At 37.9% G+C, this 24,586-nt stretch overlaps 2 protein-coding genes across 3 annotated transcripts in view; both read left to right on the forward strand.

Moving 5' to 3' along the window:
• Positions 1-2,115, forward strand: part of LOC114657848 (cadherin-related family member 3-like) — a 30,927-nt gene extending 28,812 nt beyond the window's left edge. For both annotated transcript variants that reach the window (XM_051931079.1, XM_051931085.1), the window contains exon 9: positions 1,851-2,115. In XM_051931079.1, the coding sequence (XP_051787039.1) occupies positions 1,851-2,074 (224 nt within the window). In that variant the 3' untranslated portion in view covers positions 2,075-2,115. The remainder of the gene's footprint in view (positions 1-1,850) is intronic.
• A 1,690-nt stretch (positions 2,116-3,805) lies between these two features.
• LOC114646546 (cadherin-related family member 3-like) lies at positions 3,806-23,643 on the forward strand. Its single transcript, XM_051928966.1, has 9 exons — positions 3,806-3,851; positions 3,978-4,026; positions 4,674-4,839; positions 6,294-6,396; positions 8,480-8,578; positions 14,276-14,517; positions 17,047-17,212; positions 22,334-22,584; positions 23,301-23,643. Exons 1-9 carry the CDS (start codon positions 3,806-3,808, stop codon positions 23,466-23,468), a joined length of 1,290 nt encoding a protein of 429 aa, XP_051784926.1. The 3' UTR covers positions 23,469-23,643.
• Positions 23,644-24,586: the final 943 nt, after the last annotated feature.

Below are 24,586 nucleotides of genomic sequence, written 5' to 3' on the forward strand. Positions count from 1 at the left end.
ACCGCCTAGTAATTTTTTTGTACAAGGAGTACCCAAGTGATATACATCAATCGAAAGTTCTCGACCAGTAGATTTCAACCAATGCCTGGAACCCTGGCTCCAACCAAGCAAATGGCAGCCATGTCCCAATAACACACACATATGTATGTATGTGTGATGAAGCAGCCTTGAGAAATCCAGCATAATCCATGAACACAGCAGCCGTGACTGGATTCAACCCCTTAACCCAAGGTGGGGCTGGCTCTTGCTGAGTGGGTCATACTATTGGATAGCTGAGACTGTGACTTTTCCAACAACACCAAACATGGCCATGTTGTAATGGATCTTCCCTTTCTTGCATAAAGAAGCTCCTATCTCACAGTGTGAGTGCAAAATTTTTTTTGTGTTGCTTCACAAAGCAACAGCAAATATAAACAAGTTATATATCAAAATGTACAGCAGATTCTGTTAAATAAAACAAGTTCAAGCATGTCACTGTGCAATGAAGTGTTTAGAAGATATTCACCATAAAATAACAGATGGGCACCTGAGACTGGCACCAAGCAGCTGGTGTTTCCAGGCAGATGGCTCTGGCTCAGTAGGTCGTACCATTGCAAGCTTTCTACTGTTTTATAGCAGTGACTGAGATTTCTCCAATGAAGTATAACGTGCCCATATTTGAAAAAAGGAGAGTGCCAAAAGTTAAAAATAAAATTAATGAAAATGTGAGATTTGTTCTTTTTTGTATCTCTGTGCATATGTGATAAATACATATGTTTGTGTGTGTATATATGAGAAAGTATGTATATTTTATATTATTTCATATAAATGTTATATTTATATTTTGGTTCTGGAGGTGGGAGGGGTGCCCGTGGTGCCAAATGCTGTAACTATTTATTTCTTTGTGTTAATAACATGAAACTTTTTACAGGTACAGTTGACACGACTGGGAACACAGCAGAGGCGAAAAAACTGACCTGGCATTTCTTGAACTTGAAATATCCTGTATTTTATAACAAAAATTTGGAAAAATGTCTTCCTATGTTTTTTTGATATATTGGCATCATTTTTTGAGTGAAGGAATGCTTAAATTTTTATTACATTTGAGAAGTTATATGTCAAGTTTTAGTTTAGTTTATGACTATCCTTCGTTTATTTATTGGATAATAAGGCTTTATTATAGCATACTCTCCACAGGCGGAAATTGCTGAAAAATATCCTCAGGGTGTAAGGGTTTTAAGGACTCCAAGCCAAGCAGGGTCACTTTTTCCTACTTAAGGATTCATTTGAATAAGTTGCTGCATATCATTTGAACACAAGAAGGAGACAGTGATTGTGAAAGCTAAGGAAACAACTGAAAGAAATTCATGTACGTCTGTCATGGAGTTGTGCAATAACACTGAAACACCCTCTTTGTTTTCTTGTTTTAGCGTAAGCCTTGTCAGTCTGTCTTTTCTTGGTTCTGCATTTAAACGGACACTGGGGGAAGGAGATGGAGGGTGCACATTAACACAGCAATCCTTGATTTCCATGTTGAGACTTCAACAAAATGGAGGACCACTTCTATCTTTAATAAAATTGTGGGATTTCAGAAAGAGGCCATCATTCTGAGAGGAGCTAAGGCACGTGACACATTGGTGACAACAGGACCAGTGTGCTCCATAGCAAAAGCGATTTCATTAAATGGGATACCCTGAGGCTCCTACCCCTTTTTTGTTTCTCTGTTCACAGGGCATCATTTGATTGGCTGTTTTGAGTCTTTCCTTGCAACACTTGTTGACATACTGGATATCAGGGCAAAATACATTGTGCTGTTAGAACCTAAATTAAATTCTGATCTTTTTCTGTTGTTCTCTCTTGTCTTGTTCTAGTAACTGGAGCAATTCAAGTAACTAAGAGGATTGACAGGGATACTCCACCATACAAAAATAAACCCTTGGTACCTTTGCATGTGACGGTCAGAAACACACTGAGTGGAAAGTCAGCGGAGACCGAGATAACATTTAACATCATGGATCTCAATGATATGCCTCCAAACTGCACACCGCAAGTCTACTGGTTAGTTTGGCAGAATTTCTACACTGTTTATGCATAATAAATGCCATCCATTATAATTCAGCATGGCTGACGATTTGCTTTTCAGAAACTGAAGGCCTACCTACTGTAAAAGGGCTTTGTTAGTAAAGTAAATAAGTCTCCAGAGCTGATTCAGCTAATCATTTTGTTAAATTTTATTGTGTAGTAAGTAGTGAAAGCGAAGAAATGCAGCAAGAAAAGAAATGAAAGTTTTTCATGTCTCTTAATTAAAGCTCAAAGGTAGTGAGAGTGGCTTACCTCTTCCTGTTATCTTGATGACGGTGGACAATCTTGTCTTTCTTTAGTGTAGAAAATGTAGCTGTTAACAAAAAAGCAACCATCAATCTAAGATTTTTCAGTTAAGGAAGGCAAAAGTTTTACTTACTGATCAGGATGTGGGAGAGGGGTGACATACTGTGTATTGATTAGCACATGCAAGGAACATTTTTACTGCACTCTGAGCACATGACAATGATGACCCTATAAACTGTATAAACCACCCAAGCCTATCACAACTCAATTATTAGTGTTTCAATTTTCTGCAATATTTGCATACTTTAGATGGTGACCCTGAGAAAAGAGCAGAGTGAGAGACCCTTACCAGGTGTAAGTAAACATTTCAAAGCCAAAAATAATGCATGGAAGTTGTTTCTAAATGATTCCACCGAATTAATATTTCAAGGACAGCTCTTTGTGTGGATGGGGAATGGCAGCATTTTGGGAAGAATGTAAAAATATCAGAGAATACAATTAGTGAAAAAGGGTCGTTTGATAGGTGGGCAAGTGGTGAAAGGGATACATTTTTGTCCCAGTGCTTAGTCACACCCAGCAGAGTTCTTGATATTTATTTCACATTTTGTGGTCATCGTTTGCTAATATTTGTCTGCTGTTCTTCTTTTTGTATAACGTTACAATGAAACTTGTTCAAAACATTTTGATTTTTACATATTTGCTCCCTTGTTTTTGATTTTGCTTTGGGCTGGATTGAATCCCGAGAGGCAGTGATAAAAAGCCAAATTCTCACTTATTTTATATTATTCTAAAAATATCAGCAGGGTACAACAAACAACAAAATGTCTACCTTCTGTCCATGGCTGAGAGTAATGTCTTCTGGTGCCCACAATAATAGGGCAGGAATGTCTGATAAATAAAAGCAACAAGGAGCACAAAGAAAGGGGGATGTCAGGGCTAGCATATCCTGTGAAACTGAGGTTCCTAAATGTACAACGTGATTGAAAAAGATGGACTTACTATTGTTCAGTTGTGCCTATTTTAATAAAAGGACATTTCACTATGCAAGTGTAGAATGAACTGAATCATTACAGAGGGACTTGGACAGCATACAGGCTTGAGCAAATTTGTGTCAAATGAAATTAATGTAAGTAAATGTAAAGTATTACATGTAGGAAGTAAAAAGTTTAGACTTGAAAACACAATGGGAGGTCTGAAAATTGATAGTACACCTTATGAAAAGGATTTAGGAGTCTTAGTGGACTCTACACTATCAATTGCCAGACAATTTTCAGAAGCCATTAAGAAGGCAAACAGAATGTTAGGTTATGTAGCATGGTCTGTAGAGTTCAAGTTCAAGAAGGTTATACGCAAGCTTTATAATGTACTCGTGAGGCCTCACCTGGAGTACTGTGTACAGTTTTGGTCTTCAGGGTACAAAAAAGGACATAGAAGCACTACAAAAGGTCCAGAGAAGAGCGACATTTCTGGTTTCTGCCTTGTGCTCAACAATTCCAGAATGAGCTACACAGACCCTACAATTCGGAAGTGGATAAGTGGATTCAGTAATGATTGTTATGAATAAATTTAGAAAATGAACACCAGTGCTACATATTGACATGTAGCAAAAGGACTTTGATTTTGGTAATCTGGCTGTGTCCTGTGCTGTGTTCACTTTTTCCCATTAAAAGGACTAGAGGTTGGTAGCAACAACAAACTTTTCAATGCAGTCAATAACAGGTATTTCATTCTGTCTCATCTATATGTAAGAAAGTAAACTGTACTTCACCTGTATGCTGTCTATAAGTGTTAAAAACCTGAGACAACCTCGGTATTGGCAGATGATACTGTAATTCATTTTGGACTTTTGATTATAATGTAGATTTTGTACTTTAAGTCAATTACGTCATTACGATCACTCAGCCCCTTCAGAGAAGCTCCAATATGTCTGTTTATTATCATTTCTATGTATATGGTGTATACCAAATATACTGTATATATTTGGCCAGGGAATGTCAATGCATAAATTTTTATTTAACGCGTTAAAAAATATTGTTGCATCTTTGGTCAGGGCAGCATTTTCATGTAATTTCATGTCATTTTCAGAAAACAAAAATAAGAAAAGTTCTGTGTGTACCTAAACAATTACTGTACATACACATCCAGTACCGTATTTATATATTACCTTTAAAAATTTTATGAAATTAAATTTTCATTTAAAGGTTTAAAATTTTGTATTACGCAATTCACAGTGTTATGAAACATGGCTTTCAATATCTAAAACCCTTTCACACACAAATACTTTTTCTCTTTAACTTTCTTTTTTTTGGTTCAACAGGAACAAATAAATGTTTAGCAATTTGTTCTTATCTCTCTCATGTTTATAGGGTTTCAATTAAGCCTAAACGACCACGTGGTGAATTAGTTAAGCTCAACTGCACTGACCACGATGTTGATGAAGTTAACAGGGAAATGACATTCTGCTGCCTGTTTGCTGTAGGAAACAATAACAACTTTGGTCTTGGTTCCAATGGATCAGGTCAATCAGTGATGGTATGCTTCATTCATTATTTTTATGTGTGTGTGTGTATATATATATATATATATATATATATATATATATATATATATATATATATATATATATATATATATATATATATATATATATATATATATATATATATATATATATGTGTGTGTGTATATATGTATATATATGTGTATATGTATATATATGTATATATATGTATATGTATATATATAATATATGTATATATATAATATATGTATATATATAATATATGTATAATATATGTATGATTGTCCAAAGGAAAGGATGCATTTTGATAAACTCTAAAGCTTGTGATTAAATAGTTTCCAGAAGAAATTTTTGTTTTCAATGAACATTGTTCTTCTCTTCCATTAAACTGTTTCTATTATTTTGACTGTTCCTTTTCCCATTGTTAATCTATTTTTCTTTCCACTTTATAACTTTGAATCATTCAATTATGTGATTTTTTTATACAGTGCCACACACTATAATTTGTAATTGAACTGTTTTTGAATGGGATAGTGCAGAAAGAAAGAAAGAAAGAAAGAGAGAAAGAAAGAAAGAAAATGAACAGGTGACAAATAAAAATACTGAAACAAAGTTTAGAGCCAGGCCAGGGTCAAGTATTGGGAATTCAAAATGACTCTACATCTGAACCAAAGCGGTATGCTAGAATTTGTTGCCAATTTAATAAAAAAAAAACCTCTCAAAACCACGTTCTTACTTTTTTATCCTTTTCTATTAATTGTAAGTATAAAGGATTCAGTGCACCTCAAATTAGGCAGAAATAGAAGAAATTAATGAATGAAAGAAAATAAAAAATACAAACAAACTTCTGAAGATGACCAACTTTTGATGAAACAAATCTCTGAGTTGATCTTGAATGCTGGCAGGACACAACAGGCGGCGGCGTTTCTTTACCAAGCCTTAAATTACAGACCCAGAGACACTAATGACATTTTAACAAAGCAATCAAACAGAAAATAACTGTGAGAAGAAAATTTTACTTGTTTAAGTTTGTTTTATAAGCCACGCATATTTCCCAGCTCCTTCCCATAATAATCAGAATAAAATCTTAGAGAGGGGGCTTAGGAACATGCACTGATACCACATTAGGATCCCAATTTACAACGCAAATGCAGTCATGCAATGGGTGACAATAAAATGAAAAAGAAACAAAAATGCCCTCCATCTGATTCACCAACTTCCCCATTCTCTTGTAAAGGCTAAGATTTTATGAAACTAATTTTGCTGTATTTTAAAAAAGTCTTGAACAGATCCACTAAGCAAGAATTTAATTTTTTTCCAACATCAAATAGTATAGAACATCAGTTACCCACTGACTTATTACAGGTAGGCTGGGATTCTTTCAGTTAAGTAACATAAGTCTCTGTGCTAGCAGTGTAGTGTAGGCAATTATAATTAATTTGTCCTTGTATTTGCTTTTTCACAGTTAAAGAAAGAGCTGCAGTATGACAATCCAAGCAGCTTTACTTCTGCACATGAATATTCTTTGTCTGTTATTGTTCGTGACACAGCTTTTCCTTTTTATCAAAGTAAGTTTTAAGATAAGTAAAAATATCCTCAGTGGCTATAAACAGCCATTTCTTATATTCTCCTCTTTTATCTTATTTGCTTTCTGCATCTTTTTTTCTGTGGCAGTCTAGTGGCACAGTAGTTGGTGTTGCTTTTTCTTCATCTCAGATATGGCCGTCTGTCTGACATTTATACCGTCACCCCATGTCTATACAGTTTGTTTGAGGAGGACACTTGAACTGGCTTCAGTTAGGCAGATGTAAGAAGCAACATGAGATGTTCATCTTTTTTAAAGTCCTAAACAGGATGAAGACAGTTTTTTCAGGGCAGAACAGGGCTCTGTAATTGTGTGATGGGGGTAATTACCTAGAAGAGGCCTATTCAAATGGCAGCCCAGAAGCAACCTCCAAGTGGCCCAGCTCGTGCTCCCTTCAGAGCTCCAGACTGCAACTAAAATGATTACAAATGCGACCAAAAATAGGTTTGGCAATTATCTTGTCTGACTAGTTTGCCAGTAGCAAATGAAATCATCGCAACTTTAAGCTATTATATTGTAACAGATGCGAAAGGCCATTTTTTTTTATTGTTGAGCGAATGTGCCGTTAACATGTGTCGGTACGTGCTCCCCTTGCATATCCCTGAGCCGCATAAAGGCTGGTTTATGGGTGCAATGGAGTTGCGGCAAAAATGATGTCTGAGGTGGAGGGACGTGCGAGAAAATATTTCTAAGTACACTGCGCTGCTGAGGGGACGGCCATGAATTTCAACAAGATGCTGGTTCCGCTTGTGCCGGAATAATGAACGAAGAGCTGAATATGATGCAACCGGTCATCAAAACAAAAGGTAGTCATGCAAAACATTTGAAATTCCCCTGCCCACCATATAGTTCCCCTGTTATGAAGATACCTGTGCCACGTGGAATTCAGTTGTCCCTTCTGATTTGGAGCAGCACGCTAAGGTGTCATTGATCTCCTTGTGTTCTCGCATCTTTGCATGCCATTTACCTTTTGATGTGACACATACCTCATGCAAAATGCTGGTCTGTCCGTCAGTAATCATGTACGAGCAGCCGCCTGCCCACTGTTTCGTCAAGCACAGCGATGTGATGAAGTCTGCGTTTTAATGTTGAGAGTGTGTTAGTTATTTTACTGGGCTGCCCTGTGATTGACGGTGGACAGTAAACTTTGTTAAAATGGTATCGAAATGGTTTTGTTAATTGTTACTTCAGTCATTTTGGCTTGCGCACAGTATGTTCTGTTACCAATAAAATCTTCAACGGGAGCTCATCAACAAAGAAACTTTGAAAATGATTTAGTACAAATAATAATAGTAATAATAATAATTAATGATTCATTAATTGACATACAAGAACTCTGTACAAAGACATTTTAAAATAAATTTACTAATCCACTCTCATGCCATACATAAAAAAATAAAATTCACGGAAAAGGTGTTGTTAAAACTGTGTGAATGAAATACAGTAGTTTAAATTCTATGAAAAAAATTACCTTGCCTGTCATGACCACCCATTTAAAATGGGGGAGGATCTCATATTTCAAAAGGAAAATAAATGTTATTGCTAATACTGTGCACTTTTTTATTTTTATGCACTTTGAGATGTGCCTGGGTTGGATGCGAACAAAATGTTAATTATTTTATTTTAAAAGTGGAAAAAAAGTATTGCTACTACCTCAGATTCTGCTCAGTTATTGCTTTTTTGTTGTTTTTTTAATACACTTTTTGATGTGCCTGTGTCAGATGGCATCAAATGTAAAAGGGAAACAATGAATAAACATGCTTTAAAATACATTCATGTTGATTTCAAATTTGTCATTACCTGCTGCTTACCGGCCACTGAAAATGTCTGGCCCAGCTAAATTTGTAACTGAATAGCCCTGTCTTATAAGCTCATTTGCACATTTTGGCACCCTCCTATCTGAGCAGCTCATGTTAATGAAAATTTTGTAGAATTATAAAATAGGGAAGAATTAGTAAGCTGAGAATAGGTGCCTGAAATTATTTGACATATTTCTGAAACTATTAATAAGAAGACTCACCGAGGCCTGACCTAAACTTCTTATTGCATCTTTCTTTGTCACGCAGCCACAGCCTTTGTGATTATTGAAGTGATACCTGAAGAAGAGCCTTCACTGGTCTTCACCCAGTCACCTTATGTGTTTAATATCTCTGAAGCATCCGGTGGTAAGTCTTTAAACCTCAAGATGGGACAAATCGTCTGGAGACTAGGGAGCTGTGTCATACAAATGCATCTTCATTCTCTTCTTGTCTTAATCAGTAATCATTCAGTATTTCTTACACTACCTTGCACTATGCAGGCACACATTCAAACTCCTTGGCTTGCATTTTCTTCAGGTGTGAACTTATCAGTTGTGTTTATGTTTGTCATATTTATATGTAGAGAGTTAAAAGTTTGCACTCTTAGAGAGGAGAGTAAAGCCCTTGTATGAGGTTAGGTCCTCAAAAGACCCCTCTTTCCAGTCTGTTGTCCTGCTTTATAGCAGTGGGTCTGGAAGGGATGGGATTTGATCAGGAAGTCATAGGTGGGACAAGGTGTCCTTAGTGGGTGTCTTCCCAGAACTGTGAGTGAAAGAGAAGAAGCTGTAAGCATTAGTGCTCCCTCCCACCCTGGAGTGGTATCACCTCAGTTGAGTCTTGAAGATGATCCTCAGGTGCGCATGCATGACAGTGTGTATACTTGGTCAATAAATGTGACTCTGATTTTCTACTTTTTATTTATTTAAAAGAAAGGCCGTTTCCACCATGTTAGATTAGTATAAATAAAGCAAATAACAGTTTCAGCCCTTTTCTAATAATGAGTAGAGTGCTTTCTTACATTGCTTTCCACAAAGGACTTTTTCAAAGTGCATTAAAAGCTATCCACCAATCTTGGAATTTAACCAAACACAAATTTCAAGGAAATCGTGCATGCTAAAGGCCAAAAGTTTAGTGGCAGTGGAACAAAGGGATAGCAAAACCCCAGTGAACCTCAATTCTATAGTGAACCCAACTCAGAAAAACAAACTCCGAGTCAAACTTAACATCAAGAAGGACATATTTTAAGTGTGTAGATATTTTAGCAGGAAACTTGACTGAGACCACAGCCCTGTGTAGGACCGCACAAAAACAGCAATAACAACTAATGCTTCACAAACATCTACAGTTATTTAAAATTTGACCTTTCAAAGTAGCTTTAAAATGCATATTAAGCATCTGTGGACTTCAGAAGCATTCATATAAATTCTGTCATCCTAATCAATAAATGGAAGAAAAGTAGACTGAACAAGTCTTCTTCTGCCCTCAAATGTAAAGCATGGCTCAACTCTGTATGCACAACCGATGCCCTTTTTTACTGTTTTAAAAGAGTGCCCCATCATGTGCCAAGGTTCCTACAGGTACTCTAACAAGAAAGAGATGGTTGAGGCTTCAAAAGGCATGAGGTATCAAGAAATAAAACAATTAATGGCCCTTGAAAGGATTAAAACTAAAAAAAAAAAAAAATAAGTCAAGAAATCCCCATGTGCTTTCCTAGCTGGTCACATCAAAACTAACATCACTTTGGAGATAGTTTGTCCTTTTAAGCTTTTGGATTTGGAAGTGCTGGGCCAGAGGTGCAGTCTAGGGTAAGGTTAGGGGTCTTCTTCTGGGTTATGGTCTGCTTGTCTGTGTCACACTCAAATCAGTTCACATTGTGCCCTTAAAGTCGCCCCCTGTAGGAGCTGCACTATATTCAAGGGCATGACGTTAAGCTGCTAATCATATTAAATATTGCGTGTTGAAGAAGTAAGCTGAATTAGCTTTACCTGACATTTACAATTATTGAACACATCTATAAGGGCTTTTTGAGCGTTACTCAGTGCACCTTCGACGTAATATGCTGAATGAGTTGATTTATATTTTGAGCAGACAAAACAGTATCATCCCCACAAAGGTAAATATTTCAATTTTTAGCATGCTATCAATATAATTTATTAGTAACACAAATAGAACTCACTGCAGCACAGTGTCTTGAGGAGTGTCCTTTTTATTTCAGTAAACTTAGACTGAATATTTTCCAAGTCAATACACTGAGTTCTGACACTATGATAAGCGCAGCTCCAGTTTCATGCCATCTCGCCTGGACCAATAAGAGTCTTTCTGATGGTGATTATGATCATCTGTACCAAAGCTTTTGGTAGCTCAATAAAAAAAGAACAAAGAAGTGCTCTGCATTGCTCCTTAAACGTACAATAGAACTTTCAATCAAAGTAGGCACTGAAATAATATGGCAACCAGGTCTTAATGCTAACTGATTCTGCTTAAAATATTGTTGCTAGATACAAGCAGAAGAACTGGGGATCTATTAGTTGTTCTAAGCACTTCGTTAGACAAGGAAGCTTATATATTATCAAAGTCTCTAGAATTTCCACTCATGCTTTCCAAACCTTAGAAATGCCCAGAATTTGAACATCAGATTAAAGGTATGGGTGAGTGGTCAACCTATAAATGGTGCAAAAGCTGTGGCGTTGTTCAGTGGTTAAAGAAAGCACAACACCACAGATTATTCTTTCATGGACTGCATCAAAGTGCATTTGAGATTCTAGCTAAAATGTTTGGTGATGGCCGTCCTTTTCATCCAAATGCACAGAGTAATCAGGTACGACTGATTAGTCAAACAGGGACAGACGGAGAAAGTACAGTAAACATCATAAAGTACTTTACCATTTTATCTGTAACAAGACAAGCTTCTAAAATTAGCTGTCTGGGCAAGGAGGGGACTTTTTGTGACATAATACTGTATTTTCTAGCAGCGGAGTGCACTCATTTCTTAATTGACAAAGGGGTTGTCAGTTAATAATTGAAGCTGTGCTTCTGGTAGGAGTCTGGACCAAATTCCTTTAATAGATATGTTCACACTATGGACTTAATGTTTTTTTTTTTTTTACTTTAAACAGTTGTAAAAATAGGCATTACATGGTTAACAGCAACATCTGGATCTTCAGCTAGAATCCTACTATCCACACAAAAATGGATTGCACTGTAAAGTATTTCAAGTCTCTTTTCACAGTTAAACAGAACTGACATTTTGATAATCATTCATTCCTGATGCAAGCAACAGGGCAATGGTCACTAAAATAAAGAGTGTAAGTAAAACTACCAATGTTTTTCTGATGTCTCTTAGTAATAAATATCTCCATGAGAGTATTCTGGTGTGTTTATATTGGTAGGTTTAGATAAAAACTCAAAAGAAAAAGAGGCAGAGATATTAATTAATGGGAGGCATTCTGAAATAAAAGCAGCATTAAAAATATTCATGGGTGTGAGAGTGTAAGAAGAAGCACTCTAATTACACAATCTATATATATAATTCACTAAGCCGCCGCCAGCGCAAGCAAGACACCCATGAAAGCACGCAAGACAGCCATGTCCACCAAATGGGATAGGGCGACAACTCAAAGAGCCACGCCCACCAACTCAGACGCGACAACTCACAAAACATGGCGTCATTCGCGTTCATCTCTGCTACAGTGCACATGCACCTCTGAGCCACATTGACTTTTCAGTTACGACGCACGACGGTGTCCACCATCGCAAACTGTTTTACACGCTACATGCAGCGATTCGCATCCGCGACAAACATGCTTCTTCTTAGATGGTCCTGCAGGAACACGGAAAACGTTTCCCCGCCAACCAACACTTCTTATTCCCCGGCCCGCGTCCACCCCCGCTCTCTAGGCATTCACACTGCCTGCTCATGTGCCCGGGTGCAACAACTCACCAACCACCCCGTAATAAGTCACTTTCGTCTGTGCTATAGTCCACATGCACCTCTAAGCCACGTTGACTTTTCATTATTCTTTTAGGTTACGACACGTCCACCATCGCAAAACATGGGAAACGAACGACGAAGCCCCCGCCCACAAACTAACCCTCCTCCCACGTGATAGGGAACGCACCTCACAGCCACGCCCGCCAACTCTCACCGTCCTCCCACGTCCAAACACATACTCACTCGCTTTGGTCTGTGCTACAGTCCACATCCAGCTGTAAGCCGCGTTGACTGTTCATTTGCCTTCCATGGCCACTGCTTCAAATTTATTTAATGGAAACAACACTTCTTTCAATGTTATACAGATTCCTCCATCAGGTAAATGCACGCGCTACACTGAATGGATCAACGTGTGTCTACCTGGTGCAGAGAGGCGTGGGTAAGCCGTTGAACCCCATTCGTGATGGAAACCGGGGCTTGCAATTGTTCCCCACAAACGTGGAATTCCCAGTAAGTGCGGGTCATACGCTCGCACTGATTGCGTCCCTGCCCTTTGTACCCGCCCCCCCCCCCCACCCTCGCTACTACAATGGATGGGTGACTTGGTGGATTATATATAGAAAAGCAGCCAGAACCGCAAAGAACAATGAAAAGTACATGGCTCAGAGGTGCATGTGGACTGTACCAGAGACAAAAGCGAATGAGGCGTAGTTTGGAAAATAAACAGTCAACGTGACTCACAGGTGCATGTGGACTGTGCAAAGACGAAAACGACTCAGGTGACGAGTTGGGGGTGGGCACATGAGCAGGCAGTGCGTACTGAACGAGAAATCAGCAGACTAGCATGATGGAGGGGGCGGAATGGGCATCCTTCCCCTCTCCTAACATTCCGCCCTCCACGCCTGAGCGCCATCCACCCCCGTCCCTCGCTCTAGGAGGAGAAGGTGCGACGGCGGTCCTCCAGTTTTCAGTCACGGACAATTGTATGTTGGTTCGTACCGTGCATTGTTACAATGTTACTTTTCTTGGTGGTTTATTAAATTACGGATTTTTCAAATGTTCATTTTTTCCCTGTGCTTAAAAATCATTAAAAAAGTGGCCTGATTATGCGGCGTAGCGGGTTGGCTAGTACATGTTATTAGTGCACTATGTTCTGCAAACCTGAACAACAATGGCAACAAAAAAGGAAACGGGTCACCTCACAGAATGCAAACCACTAAACACAAACATTTTATTGAAAGCTGTCTCTGGTGTTGCACGTGGTGTTACCGACATCTCTGGTAATTTTCAAAAATAGAATACATAAGCTATCTGTCCTTAAGTGGAGGTGCCAGGCTGCTCATTCTAGGTTTTAAGGCTGGAGGTTTCACTTGAATGAAGTCTTGTTTTGAGGATTACATTTATGGTTAAACCAAACTAGCCAGCAAGTACCTTGACAAAGACATGAGCTTCAATTTCACCAGGAGGGCACTTTGCCGCATCTTGTCTGTTTTGAATGGAACTGAGGTGATCCGACTAAATGTGGTGTCCCTATGTTAGCATAGGCCAGTGTCTGTGTAAGTTTCTGCAATAAGATATTAATCTAAAACAGATACATAGAACTTTATTTGTCCCAAGGGGGAAATTTGGAAACTTGAAAATGTGAAACAAATAAAGATATTTAGGAATGACTCTGGACACCCACGTTGGGGCTGGGAACCATTGGACATCTTGTCACAGGATAAACTGGCACCATTGTGTAGTGACATTGCTGCAGTGAAGTTGAGGTGTACACATGATAGAGTAAAACAGAAAATTTCAAATGTGATTTAGCTACGAGTTCACTAAATACTCCGATGAATCTGAATCCAGTTCCTCTAGAATCCTGTGAGGCTACTTTCTCTGCAGTCTGTGACACTGTTAGTGTACCTCTTAAAAATGTCTCCCATTTAATCATCTCTATTGCAATATATGCATTCATTGCAAAGTTATGATCAAAAAGTGTGTTTTTCTTTTCATATTACATTTTCATATATTATCACATTTAATAAAACATGCTGAGCTAATGATTTGAGCCCCAGTTAAACATACAGGCACTTCTCTAGTTATCCAATTTCATTTTCAATGTATGTGTTTTTCTATTGTTTTTGCAGGTGGAACACAAATTGGTCGAATACAGGTCAAAGACCAGCACCTTCATTTATCCAACCTGACTTTCTCCATTTCTAGCCCACCAGCCTGCCCGTTTCCCGATGTGTTCTGGTTGGATTCACTCAATGGAAACTTGCAGCTAATCATGAGACCAGACTGGCTTCAAAATGAAGTACTTGAATGTGTGTTTCATGTGACAGCCACATATCATGGACCTCAGCAATTGTACAGCAATGTTGTTAAAGTAAGAATGAAGCATGTTTTTAATACGGAATATCTAAATCCTTTACAGAATAAAAAAGATTCAGTGTTATTAGTCAGCAGGTTAAAAAATTCATCCACATGTCTCTTCTGGCATATAGAAACATTCATGTAACTGCACACATAAAGTGTCGATGGATTGCTAGAGTTTGTCCAATAAAGATATGCCGGCATCCAAAAAAGAAAAAGCAAGTAGTTTACTAATGAGCTTAACGTAACTTGTGACTGTCGTGGATCAAAGTGAAAGAGGAAGGAAGATGTCGAGTTTGATTAAAACAGAAGGAAGCCCTGATATGCATTTATTGCTAGAAGAGTGTTTTCAAGCATTACCACCACAAAGATAAGAAACGCTGGACACTTTCTAGAAAAAGAGGCCATTTAACTCAAAACAGCTCAATTCCTATGCATTTCATCTTAAGTGTCCAAAATATCATAAAGTTGAAATTCAGACCCTTGGTTTCACTATTTATCTACTTTCTGCATATTCTTACAGAGCTTCTTGATGAGAAAAAACACGTTCTTTACCCAATTTGTAGAAATGTGTAATAGTTGTTTATGTTAATGCAATAACTTTATATAATGGATGTAAGTTTGCGTCAAGCTCTTGTGGCTCAGCTGGCAGTGTCTCATTATCTCATTCAGATACTTTTTAAGAAGTTGTCTAGGTTTAAGCTAAAGTTAGAAAATGGGATTTATTAGAAAATGGAACAAACTTTAACAAAACTGATAATGTCAGTTATAATAATAATTTCTTAACGTAGTCTCCACCCTTCTCAATGCACTTGCGCCACCTGCCTGGAAATGCTTGGATTCCAGCAGAATAAAAGGTTTTGTCTTGTCCTCGCAACCAGTCGTGCACCTGAGTTATTGTGGAACACTACATGCCAAGGGGTACTACAGTCACTAGTGCAAGTTACTGTGACTTGCTGGAGACCAATGTGAAGCCTAGTATTTGATTCAAGCGGCGGGTACTGTTGTCTGAAGGAGTCCTTTTACTGCAAGACAATGCCCACCTGCGCACACACTGTTAAGAACAACAAGGCCTGTCTGGAGAAACTAAAGTTTGAGTTATTGCCACATCCTCCTTATTCACCCGATTTGGCACTGTGTGATTTCCACCTTTTTGGACCACTAAAAAAATATCTGGGTGGTCGTCGATTCAAGACAGATGATGATGATGTGAAGAAAGTGGTGCACGAGTGGTTGTGAGGACAATAAAAAACCTTTTATTTTGCTGGAATCTAGGCACTTCCAGGCAGGTTGCACAAGTGCATTGAGAAAGGTGGAGACTACATTGAGAACAACATTATCAGGTTTGTTAAGGTTCGTTCAATTTACTTGTAAATCCCATTTTCTAACTTTAGCTATTCTTCCCCTCGTATAATCAATATTTTTCCAAATTTAAACTAATATTTTATTTGCCACTTTAATGGCTTCTGCATGTTGTCTAGATGATGAGAGTTCTATATCAACTTAATTCCTAAATCATTTCACTGTAGACCAGAGCTGCTCTTGTATTTATAATGAGCATTCCTTTTACTTGCATGTAATATTTTGCATTCATCTCCATATTTCCAGGATTTGTCAGTTTCTGAAGGCAGTCCAGCTCTTTTAGAAGACAACAAGCATCAAAAAGAGATACTGTAGTAGGACATGGGAGCTGAAAAAGACTGCAGACAAAGCACACCAGTTACCACTGAAGATGATAAATGACCAGTGACAACAGCAACTAAATTAAATTTTCATTATTATATATCTCGGATTTAAAAATTGTATAAGACTCCGTTTTTCGCCAGTGATGGCATGGTGGTCAGTGGTCAAGAACTCCTGTGCCGTGTCATGGTCCTTTTTGAATCTGCACATTCTGCTCATGTCTGCATTGCTTTTTCCAGCCCATCCCAAACATAAGTTTATTAGGCCAAATGACGGGTCTAAATTGGCATAGTGGGCAGCACTGCCACCTTACAGGTCCTGCTGAGTTCAAATCCCACTCCAAGATGATACCTGGGTGAAGTTTGCACATTCTTCCCAGGGGTATACTGTTTTTCCTTGTAATTCCCAAAGATGGTAGGTTATGTTAATGGCCAACCCATAATTTGCCCTGTGTGAGCGTGAGAGGGAGACAAACCATTCATGCAGAACTGAATCCTGTGCTGCATTGTGATGGAATGGTGACTGGTCCAACGCCACACAACCCTGAGTTTTGCTGCTCAAGTTTCAGAGTGCTAAATTGTGTTAAAGCAATATAACTCTTACTGTGTATGCTGCGTTATTTTTCCTGTAATTTCTGCAGGAAATCAGAAAATATGCCATTTAAATTCAGTGTATATTTTTTGTAAAATGTGCCCTATTGTCCTCTGATTAGCCTTATTCCTGCCCTCTTCCTCAGCTAATCTGTTACTGTATCATGCCACGGATACGGCCAAGAAGATGTCTTCACTTATGAGGCTTTGTGGTTTGAGCATCAACTTGGTATGCCCCTCTGACTTACAGGTGTCCCCTTTTATTCCAGGTCATTGTGTACATCCTCCCAGCAAATGTTAACCCACCAGTCTGTGTTCTAAGCAGTAATGAAGTGCTGGTGTCTGTTGATACACCACTTGGAGACACCATTCTCACAATGACATGCACTGACAAAGACTCGGGATCAAGATCGATGCGCTACATCATAAATTCAGGTGAGTCTTTTCAGAGGAAATTATGTTGATCACATCAGGTGTGCTTGGGCCAATCCTAAACTTGAAACAGGTCAATATGTCCCAAAATGTCAGTGAATGACCCAACCTTGGTCCAAGGTCAAAATCTGAAGGGTCTGTAAAAATAAAAAAACATCTCACATCAAAGAAAAGGAGAAAACTCAGGGCAGGGAAAAGAGAGTGCCACCAGCTAAGTCATGTAAGACTTCACTTGGGGTTAAAGAACCACTGCGTTCTGATCAATCCTCCAATGAAAAAGGAAGAGGGAGTCTGCCCAGAAAGCAGAGCAAAACCCTGTGCTGAGGGGGTGCTCAGTGCCTTCAGACAAAACATTGGATGGACCACCAGGCCCTACTAGTTTTTAGCAGATGCAGGTCAACCAGGGACCAAACTCAAGGGCTGACAGCATCACAGCAGGGGCCACCGGAGGGCGCTATGTCCTGGCAATGCAGTACCTTGTAGGAATGCCATTGACCCCAAGGAAGAGTTTAGCACTTTCTCAGAGGTACATGTCAAAGTTTATTCTTCTTTGTGTGTGTTTTAAATTATTTGCTTAAGAAATAAAAAGCAAAAACATTTTACAATAAGTGCCCAATGAAATATTCAGGATTAAGAGGATTCAATAAGGATTTATCAACATGTTAATAAATGACTAAAATATGGTATAGGGATCCATTTCAAAATAAATTTTTCAGGGGTTTCTAAGTTACAGTTGCCTTCCGATTTTAAGATAATTGAATGATGGCGATGTACAATGTTTTATTTTACTTTTAAACAATACACATTTGGGATTTAATTTGGTCCACTTCATCTTGTGAATGTAGAATTTCTCCAAAATTCCAATTCCAATTAATAATATACATTTTGTTTGTTTCTCTGAAAGCCACAGAGAACATCATCGCAATCATAATCATTTTATTAGGGTTGTTTTTAATTGTATCTATTAAATGCTAACCATATAGTACACCACTTTAAATTCCTTCCAAAAATATTTAATGGGAAGGTCAGCATTATTGAAGCATAGACTATTAACATCCATTAAATTCCCGCCATTTAAGGCATCTATAGAAAAAAAAATTTTATTTGTATGACCAGCATCTTGATTTCTCGGTAATGTTAACACTCCACTAAGAATCTCATCAAATACACTTGCGTATTCTTTACCGGTAACAGGATATTTTACTTTTTCAGTAAATTCTAAAAATAACCTAATTTTCTAGAAAACTGTTAATTTAATTTTGGATTTTTATTTAGCCATGTTAAAGTTATGTCTTAACGGACTTTCAATTCCAACTACAGTATGAAAAATAACTTTAGGAGAAAAATGCCATGTAGCATTTTCATTTTTAAATACTTTTGTAACCACATAATGTTACACATTGTTTTGGATATTTTAATATCTCACACATTCAGGCCTTCATTCACATGTGTACCACATTTTTAAAAAGTGGACTTTAATTCTCCATATAGCGTTTAAAACAGTGTATGATTCTGTAACACTTCTCTGGCATATGTTATATACACCGCATAACTCTGCATAGCCATCTGGTTTTATAATCATATATGGTGCGACCTACTAATCATGCAGTAATTCCTTTTTGAACCACAAAGTATATCTTTCCTTAATTTTTCCCATTACTGGATCTTGATTCCTTACTAATCTAATTATTTGGTGTTTAGCAATTTCTGTCCCTTGGTAATTTATGCTTTCCTTGACCGAAATTCCTAAGATGTTATCTGGCTGGCAAACATTCAAAACAAATAACTCACAACTCCACTTATCTAAAAATAAACCCGGCTCCTGAGAATATAACTGTGGAATCTATGATTTGATATCTTTAATTTTTTTTGTTTTTTAAAAAAATCTTTTGCCAGTTGACAAATTTTAATCTCTTTGCCTAAAATTTCTGTGCCAGTAAAAGTATCTTGTTTAATAAATGTAGTTAACATCTGAAAAAGCCAACAAAAGTGCAAAAGATGATATAAAATCTTCCTAACAAATACAGTATTTCTTCTCACAGCAAACATAAGTGTGACAACAAATTATTTTATACAACTGTTACAATCACAGTGTGTTTTAACCACTATTTTGGAAGTATAAACTAAGGCAAAATAATAATCCTTTTTTATAAAATTCCAAAAATAAAATCAAACTACTATCTGCTATATAATAAAACATTAAGGTCTGTGTGTCCAGTCCCTCAGAGCAATTTGATTGGTCAGTTTGAGTTTGCTGATGTAAATGAAAGAAGAACTGCAAGTGTGAGATGCACAAAGAAGAGTAAAGGTGCATACTGAGAGAGTCGACTTCAAAGACAGCAGGTATAAAACCAGACAGAAGGTGAGAAAGGCACCTCAAAAATAATGACAGGGTCAGAGAAGCAGGCTTTATGGGAACACGCTGGAGAAAGTTTAACACAGATTAAGTGACATTCACACATGCAAATGCAGAGGTAAGGCCCTGAAGGTACATGTACTGCAAAAGATAGCAAATCTTTTAAAACCAGTAATGGCGCATTGCGCAATAACGTGCAGTGAATACACTTGACTTGAGCATTCATAGTCTTCATGCTCTTTCTCTGTACGTTTAGCATTCGTTTGCTCAGACCTTGATGCGCTTGCTGTGTCCTGAGCAGCCCTTCTCTTCTTTCGTCAGCATCTTTTTACATTAAAACTGATTAAGTCAGTGTTTGTGTTGCAATTTCTTAGTACATTTTCCTTAATTTTTCACTTAAGTCTCCAATCTGCCTCAAGAATGATTTAAGATATGAAGAGGTAGAGGAAGTGAAGGCGAAGCTGGTAGGGATGAGAATGGCATCTGTACACATGTGCCACACGGCCGCCCTGCTGGCTGCTGCCGAGAGTTGATTCTACAATAAAATAAAATAAAAATAAAAAGAGGAATAACCTTGGAGGTCAATCATCAACCCGAAAGTGGATAGCAGACGTCACATGGTATATGTGTACCAAATTTCAGGTCAGATGGTTTGCGAGCTACAGGTGATTTAAAATCCTGGACAGACAAATGAACAGCCACGGTAGCGTACTATATATAAAGATTATTTTATTACCTGTCTTTGACAGGTACTGTGGCTAGTTCACTATAACCAACTAATAGCCTAATATTAACCAGATATCACCACAAATATTTTTTCCATTCAGAACTCCTGATTGAGAATCATCTATAACCTGACTTCTCACTTCTGCTTTTATTTGATTAGCAAATATCATAGCTAGAATTTTATTATCATTATTCAACAACGTTATTGGTCTCCAATTTTCAAATACTAATTGTCAAAGTTATCCATCCATTTTCCAACCCACTGAATCCGAACACAGGGTCACGGGGGTCTGCTGGAGCCAATCCCAGGCAACACAGGGCACAAGGCAGGAACCAATCCCGGGCAGGGTGCCAACCCACCGCAGGATGTCAAAGTTATTAATTTAGCAAATATCATAGCTAAAATTTTATTATCATTATTCAACAACGTTATTGGTCTCCAATTTTAAAATACTAATTGTCAGAGTTATTAATTGTTCCTTTAAGGAGAAAGGCTGTTCACTTTTACTTACTGCTTCCACATCCACTAATAATATCAACAACTTTTTTTTTCTATAGCACATTTTTATACAAAGAATGTCACTCAAGTGCTTTACAAAATGTCAAAGAGAAAGTTACAGGAAAAGAAAAACACATTAAATTAAGTAAGAATAACAATGAAGAAGTTAGAAAAATATCTTATAAAACATAGATATAGTAGAAGAGAAGTGTCCTTATGTACAATATCATACTCTACAGATGAGTACAGTGATAAGGTCAAATGGCTGGGAGGACAGAAAAAACTAAAACAAACAAAAAAAATCTTAAGCTGGAGGATAAAAAACAACATCTTTAGGGGTTCTAAGGCCAAAAGACTGCCTAGACCCCACTGGGCCATTCATACTACAAAGTTTAATAAAATTCATTTGTTTGCCTTAACTGCAGCCTCATTTGATGTTAAATAAGCCTGTGGGCTACAGCTTGGCACCTGTGATGCGTGGACCTGAGCAGACATACCCTGGAGTTGGTTTTCAGGGACTGAGTGGTCCAAGCCATCCAGGTTTTTATTGTAGGTGTTCCCTATTCTTTCTCATGTGTGGGAGTTATCCATTTAAATCTCCCAATTTTGGACACCTCATGATGATTTAGAATGAGCAATAATGTTCAGCTGACTTTTGGTGCACCTTTACTTTGTTACTATATACATGAAGCTAAAGATGCAAGGAAGATGTAATGTGAGTTGTTTATTCAAACACCTTTTGTCCTTCATATTCTCCCATTACCTTAATGGAATATAGTAACATAGCACATAAGAAATGTGAGGAGACCATTCTGTCCATCAAGCATGTTTGTTTAGCTAAGGACTAAGCTGTCCCAATATCTCATCCAGATACTTAAAGGTTGCCAAGGTTTCTGCTTCAACTACATGTCTCTGTAGTTTGTAGTTTGTTCCAGAGTCCCACAACTCTTTGCATAAAGAAGTACTTTATGGCTTCAGTCTTACATGCACTTCCCCTTAATTTCCACTGGTTTGCAATTCATCCTTAAGTTGAAAGAATTCTGCTGAGTCTACTTTACCAATGTTTTTGAGAATCTGAAGATCTGGATTAGGTCCACACACAGTCTAAACAGGTTTAAGTCTCTGAGTCTGTCACAGTAGGACATGTTCCATTAAGCCCTGAGGTGCACTAGTTTGCTGTCCTCTGCACAGCTTCAAGTGCTGCTATGTCTTTCTTGTAGCTTGGTGCTCTGAACTGCACATAGCAATACCTAGCTTATACAGGCTGTTATACAAATTCTGTCCCTTCATTAGGCTAAGTGACCTACAGAGAAACTTGCAATCCCAGTGGTTGATCAGTAGCCCAGTAAAGCATTTATTCAATCTCTGTACCCCAATGTAGGGGAACATGCAGCATTGTGTACTCACAAAAGGTAAGTATATGTTCTAAGACACAGACTAGAATTTAAGCTAACATTTTCAATCAAATATGTCTCTTTTAGGAATGTTCACTTTTGCACCTATGTCACTAGAAATTCTTTCTAATTGAATTTTTTGCCAATAGGTAATGTCAACAACCATTTTTCATTGTCACCTGCGGCGGGCACTAACAAAACTAATCTGGTCCTGGTAGAGCCCTTTGTTTATTCGGAAGGCCTTGACAAAATCTGGAAATACAGGCTCATAGTTTATATAATGGATGACAACCTGTTGGCAGGGGTTCCAGGGCCAAAAGGCCTTGTACAGACTGGTTCAGTGACAATCACCCTTGACGTTTACAACCCTCATTCTACGACTACTCCATCAACAACACAGGTGACACAATTTTTCATCTTTCTTATTAATCATAATAGGACTGTTTTTTAGTCTTGAATGATGAACTTTATAATATGTTTGAAATTGATTAGCTGTGACAAAATTACGTGACTAGAACAACTTTGCAATCATTCTAGTTGCACCCATTACATGAGAATGCCTTTGCCTCCTCATGGAACTTAAACTCTGTGAACTACAAGTCTTGTGAAGGGTGTTCTCCTTGTCTTCTTGTGGTTTTCACCCTGAGATTTGTATCCTCTCACATTTGAAAACCTCTTTTTTGCCTTCATGTTTGCATGGGTTTTGTCTGGGCACCACATTACACTAACTGATAATTCTTAAACAAGAACATAAGAAGACATTTAGAGGTTTGACAAACCAGAAAGATCACCAAGTTCAATTGTCCTAGTGTCTCATTAAGATATTTGTGAAAGGCTTACAAGTTTTTCATTTTAACTGCATGATTTGGTAGTTTGTTCCAGATTCATAGCACTTTTGGTGTGAAGAAGTACTTACTCATTTTGATCTTCATATTCTTTTTTTCACTGTTGCCCATGGGTATACAGTTGTGCTGTCAGATGGACTTTCTGAGAACAATGCCGCTAGGACAGTTTCCTGTTGTATTAAAAATAGTAGAATTTAGAAAAAGAATGAACAAACCAACTGACAGAAAGTTAAGAGGTCGTAGTCTAATGCAAGCTGGTTTGCCTTTATAGAACAGCTTTATATACATGAAGATGACGAAGAACAGTTACTCTTTGCATGCCTGGTATGTTCCCTTTGTGATTGTGGTTGCCTCTGTTCTGCTGCTTGGCCTTCTGGGCTACTTAATAAAACATGCCTGCTGTGACTCAAGCCCTGACGCAAGCAAGGAATTGCTGTAAGTATATGTTTAAAAAGTGCAATCTCTATTCTTTTAACATTCTCATCTTCGTTATACCCCAACAGCCCTCTGGATTGTTAGGGCAAATATTGGGAGCTTTCTTCCTTGCCCATATTCCTTTGCTATTTTGGGCCATGTGGGGATGCCCAGTGAATGATCATTTTAGTCCATTCCTTGATATAATCCAGCCATTTTATTCTGTTGGCTTCTTGTCCTCATTCTCTTAAGTCAAAAAAACAGTCATCACTGTTTTTATTAGTTTGTCATTTATCCTGCATACATGCTCGGACAGTCCTGGTACCCCTGCTTTGATCTTATCCACAACCTTCTTTTGTTAAGATCTTCTCAGGTCTTTTCATTACTCACCTTGTCCATCCAACTTATTATTTTGCAGTAACAATTTATTTTGAACGCATCCAAATTCTCAATTGCCATCTTTTTTAGAGTCCAAGATTACCATATGTATAGCAATATAGAAATCATGCACGCATGCAGAATGCAGAGTTTATTTGTGGCACAGATCATCCTACTCTTCCATATGCTGCTCAGTTTTGCAAAAGCATTGCTCACTATTCCAGTTCCCTATGTATTATCAGATGTTATTTCGGATATAAAGACTTATCTACACATTCCAAACCGTCCCCTTCCGAGTAAATGAGTGGAATGCTATTGTTACCTATCACCATCACTTTGACCTGGTCTTTTCTAGTGTAAAATTAATTTCTTTCCATTCTGATGCACCATTGTCAGTTGTATTTCCAAATGATGCTCATCTGCTTCCAGTAAAACCATGTAATCTGCAAATTGCAGATCATTGATGTGAACTTCCTGTAAGACCAACCCAGCATGCTCCTGCCGTTCCATTTTCCTATGGGTTTTTCCAGAATTGCCCCAAGTAATAGCAGGAACATTGGGTCTCCTTGTCTGCTGTCTAGTATGGCTATTACCCAAAACGTAGAAGTCAAACAAGATCAGAGTAGTTTGATAGTTGATTGTGTTAGAACAGTCACAGGAGAAGCAGAAAGTTGAAATGCTCTAGTCGTCCCATCAGGCTTTATAGAGAGGTATGTCTTCAAGAAGTGCCTCAACAGCAGTAGATAGAAGTTTATAGGGTCAGTA

Source organism: Erpetoichthys calabaricus, chromosome 1 (assembly GCF_900747795.2).
Source record: "Erpetoichthys calabaricus chromosome 1, fErpCal1.3, whole genome shotgun sequence".
NCBI classification, from domain to species: domain Eukaryota; kingdom Metazoa; phylum Chordata; class Cladistia; order Polypteriformes; family Polypteridae; genus Erpetoichthys; species Erpetoichthys calabaricus.